A 5,047-nucleotide genomic window follows, 5' to 3' on the forward strand; every position below is an offset into this window, starting at 1 on the left:
TTATTATTTTTATTTTTACCATAAATCCAGGTATGATTCAATATAATACGTATATGAAGATTGTGCAACTTAAATTTTAAAAATAATAACTAAACATTTGTTAAAAGTACATCTTATACTAATTATTCAATTAAGGAGTATTATATGACTATTTTTTATTATTATTTAAAACCATTCTATAAGGCATGATCAAAAAATAAGTAGTTATACATATCAATGATTTTGACTTAGAATGTTTTTTATTGAGAGCCAAACATCGTATTTGGATGCTTCATCTTTTACCATGTAGAATCAATTGGTTAATCTGGTATGGTAACAAATATATCTAATAACAATGTTATTGTATATAATGTCTGATATATGTAAAATTATCAGGCAATATTTAAACTAAGTAATTATAAGAATTGAAAAAAAATTGGAGATTTTACACTAATCTAGTCCTTCCAATATTTGCATAAATCATTTTTTAACTTAGGTAATAACACATATTATATAAAAATACATATTTAAGAATATATTTGGAGAATGAGGAAGATTCTAAAAACTTGATATTTAAACAAAAAATAACATTTTTAGTTATTTTGTCGTAATTTAAAATATTTTTCATGAGAATTTACAATTTTATTACACATAATTATATTTTTAATACATTTAGATATATTTTATGTTATTTCCAATTTATAAAATAACTCATTCACACCACACTATGGTAAATCAGTATTCAACTTACCATATTACTGATAATAAAATTAATTATTTATAAATATATCATGAAATATATCAAGTAATAAAAATAAAGGGTAATAAATCATTTTCGCTAAGAATAATTTTTAGTATGTAATGATTTAACATTGGTTAAGTCAAAACTCGATCTCTACTGTTTAGCTGTTTAGCAGAACGTTATCTACTTTTTTTAAATAATTATAAACAGACGTATAAACATTTTTATTTTGAAGTAATATTATCGTGATCAAATGGATTAACATTCTTAAAGTAATAAATTCAGTACTCAATTGTTCTCAGGTAAAAAAAAAATTGAAAATAGGTTTTTATATTTTAATGTTTAGTTTTTTTGACGCGAGTTAAGGATATAGTATTGTAGATTCAAACGACAGTTTTAATTAGTTTTAAAAGAACTTGTTAGGTTATTAAAAACTTTAAGAGAATATAATGTTTTAATCTGCATTCTTGTAAGGAATTTTAATAGAAGTATTAAAATACGTAGGTATTTGAAATTTGAAATACTTGAAATAAAAGTTTTTGAGCATTGTATTTTTTGAAATTTGTTATTTCAAATAACATTAGCTCATTTAAAATAAATAATAAAATTGTATACAGAATTATTTTAAGTTAATTGTTTATATAATTATATATACTTGTAATTTTACAATTGACTTACGTAATAAGTAATATAATTTAGTATATTTTATTTGTTATATTTTTGAGACGGATGAATAATAAATAATCGTTAATGAGCTTTTAATATTGCTGCTTTTGTTTATTTTAATACTTTACTGACTTATATGAAAACACAATTTGAGAAACAATATAGGTAATTTAAAAGTAATAATTTGAAAAAATTTAATTTTTGGAGTATAGTATTCAAAGTTAGGTAAATTGGGAGTTATTGAGGTTGGTATTGAATCTTTTCTCCCTTACATACACCACTGATACAAAACTTTAAGTTGTTTAAATAGTGCTTGGTGATGAAGTGCAGACGGTCCATCGAAATGATAGTGCATTGAACCTGTTGACACTTATAGTATGATTTTTAATGCGGTCCTCGAGGCGTGCCCATAATACTATTATTGCCTTACTCTGGTAACTAATTTGCGGATATAGTAAACATGGATAATAATAATACAATATTGGTATAACGATGTCGTATACAGGCGGGCATCTGGTACTTTCACATTTACCGTGATATAACGCAGCGGTTAGGTACAACACAAATAATAATATTATTATTATACACACGATACCTGGCGGCGGCGGCAGCCATGGCGGGTCAGTCCAGAGTGAGTCCGAGTTACCTACCTACTTTCATTTGCAGCTGCAGTACGCGTGTATACGGTTTCCGCGCAGCAACTCCGAGAGTGCACCGTTTTTCATCGTCCTGTGCTAGGGCGGTCGAATATAATAAACGTATTAATAATATTGTTATTGTTTGTTTCGCACCACATGTCAAATTGTTTCCGCTGATTACAGCTATTACACATAATTCGCATAACTCGTGCAGGTAAAATCGCTACCGTCCGTCGGGCAAATATTCTTTAATAACAAATACAGAAAATCTGTCGGACGACCGCTGTAGTGACGGTGTGTATTCGTGGACCACGGTTTTTCGGTACGCGTTCGTTTATGGTACTACTTATTAACACTATACCTTGGTATACGCACCGGTTCGCTTCCGGTTGGTACAGGTACCCCCCGTACCCCATAACAACAATAATAATATTATTATTATTGTAACGTCATCGCGATCTTTCGGTCGGCGTCGGCGTCTGTCGTCATCGTCATTGCGCGCTCATATTATATTATTATTACAGTTTTAGTCAGTAGCTATAGCTCGTAGTGATAATATTATAACAGACGGTCAGCGGTCTCCCAGCGGATTTCGTGTGGATTACACCACTGTCACTGCGACACGAGCAGTAGCAGCAGTAGGTTTCATGCCGCGTCAGTCGGCCGCTCTTAACGCGTTCGACATGCGCTCATCGACGGACGTTTTCCATTCACCCACGATAATGGTAAGACGATTTTTTTTGTTTTCAAATTTATTATAACAATATTACGACGTACCTATTCATATACAATAAGACACATTTATTATTTAAGTGTAGGGCTAGCACGCTAATTCACCCGTACATATGGGAATACCTATAGGCACTGCATCTGTGCATTTTATACTTAATTAACATAATATTATATCGTGTCGAAAATAATAATTTTTGTTTAGTATTGTGCAAAAGTTAAAGTATACATTCGAATTTTTATTATTTTATTGAGAATACTAGCGTTTTACATATTATTTGATTTTTGATTTTTCTATTTTCTATTAATATAATTTGATAACACGTAGTTTCTTTATTTTCATATTGTATTTAAAACAAATACTAAATTTTGATTTTTTTTCTAAGTATGAACAAAATATCACTAAAAATTGTATTTTAAATTTCACGAATATTTGAATTAATTATGTTTTAGATATACGCATACGTATAATATTATAGTTTATTATATTCAAAATATGATTTGGACATAAAAAATACTTATTTTAATATTCTTTTATTCGAATACCTTTAATATTGGAATTTATTTTTTGATATCAGTTTTCTTTGTTCATTATTGTTATAATTTATAATTATTATTTTATTATCCAGGTACCTACCTAATATCGCGTGTTATGTCTTATTAACAAATACAATTAATTATAGTTTTATTATTTATTATTATTCACATTATTTTACTTTCACTATTATATTATTGTTATACTCAACAATTATTAACCTATATTTGTATACATATTATTTAATTTAAGGCCTCTGATAGTTTATTAGAAGATAAAAACTATTTTGATAGTTAAAAGTACTTAATAGGTACACGTATTATACTGATGTACTTATAAATTTGTAAGTGAATTAGATATATAAATAAAACAATTATATTCCTAATAAATACAACACACAATTAAGTTATATTTAAAGATCGAATAAACATTATAATATATGCTGACAATATTGTTATCGATTGCTCATATTGCATAAAATTGTTTTTATTTTCTAATGTCAAGTGTTATCAACTTTTTGTCATTAAGTATATAATTAAAAATTGATGACTAATAAAATGCCAAAAATGGACTTTCAGAAACACCAAATTTCATTTTTAAACCGTTTTAAATTTTCCAATTTTATAGAATTTAACTCACTGTATTCAAGTTTACTTATTGGTACTAATATATATATATATATCATTAATATACTAAGTGATAGGTTTTGTTTGTAGAAATATTAATTTAGTATCTATATTTATATTTTATTTTTGTATGTTTACGTTTATTTATATATATATTTTAAGTGTGTTATTACTATTATACAGAGTAAATCACCAAGAAAGCTCGTTTCTCTTTTATCCCTTAACATTGTATTTATTCGTTTTTTTGATTTCTTGAATTTTCAAGTATAGACTAAAGCCATAATTTCAAATAATTAGTTTTTATGAACCATTTAACGAGTAAACTGTAGTGATTTAAGATTATATTTTTTAAACGTGAACAGCCTATTAGTTTTGATAAAATTTTGATAATTTGACGCGTATAAATTGATATAGTCAAATCAATAGTTTCTGAATTATCAAATTGTATGTTTCATGGATAAAAAGTCCATATTATAGACTTTTGATTCAGATAGGAATATCAAAATACTCAAAAAAAATCAACTAATTGACAATTGGCAATTAAAAAGGTCAGTTCACATAAACAAATGTTTCTATTACTACATCATAAAAATTTAAGTACCCATTTAACTTTTTTTAAATATGGTTTTAAGTATACAGTGTGATCACGCTAAGAGGTACCACTAAATATTTCAGTACGATGACTTTGTATTGAAATAGGGTTTTCACTGAATGAAAGATAGTACTTAAATACACATTTATTTATGATTTTCAAATTTTTAACACTTTTGGTGTGCGCATGCGCAATACAACTTACATTTTTTTTAAATGGAAACACTATTTTTTTTACATATTCGGATAGATTATTTTTTTTCAAACAATTTTTGTATAAAAAGTTTTTTTCTATTTTTAAAACTGACGAAGTTAGAGAAGTCAACATTTGAGTTAGAGCATAATTTGTATGTAACGAAATATTCACTTATAACTACTGGAAATAAAAAAAAATAGTGCCAAATTAATACTTAATTTACCTTATTTGCTTATAAATAATAATTTAATGATATCATACATCGTTCTAATGGATATTCCGGGTATGTGTTATAATTTTTATTTAGTTAACTGATATAATACGATTATGATTTTAACTATTTTT

General features: G+C 26.3%; 1 protein-coding gene across 1 annotated transcript in view; it reads left to right on the forward strand.

Annotated features, from left to right (window-relative positions):
* Nucleotides 1–2,067: 2,067 nt before the first annotated feature.
* LOC112591457 (venom dipeptidyl peptidase 4) overlaps nt 2,068–5,047 on the forward strand; it is a 50,746-nt gene continuing 47,766 nt past the window's right edge. The window contains exon 1 of the mRNA XM_025335286.1: nt 2,068–2,750. Within this exon, the coding sequence (XP_025191071.1) occupies nt 2,673–2,750 (78 nt within the window). The 5' untranslated portion in view covers nt 2,068–2,672. The remainder of the gene's footprint in view (nt 2,751–5,047) is intronic.

Source organism: Melanaphis sacchari, unplaced genomic scaffold (genome assembly GCF_002803265.2).
Source record: "Melanaphis sacchari strain LSU unplaced genomic scaffold, SCAv2.0 Contig134_pilon_pilon, whole genome shotgun sequence".
NCBI classification, from domain to species: Eukaryota; Metazoa; Arthropoda; class Insecta; order Hemiptera; family Aphididae; genus Melanaphis; species Melanaphis sacchari.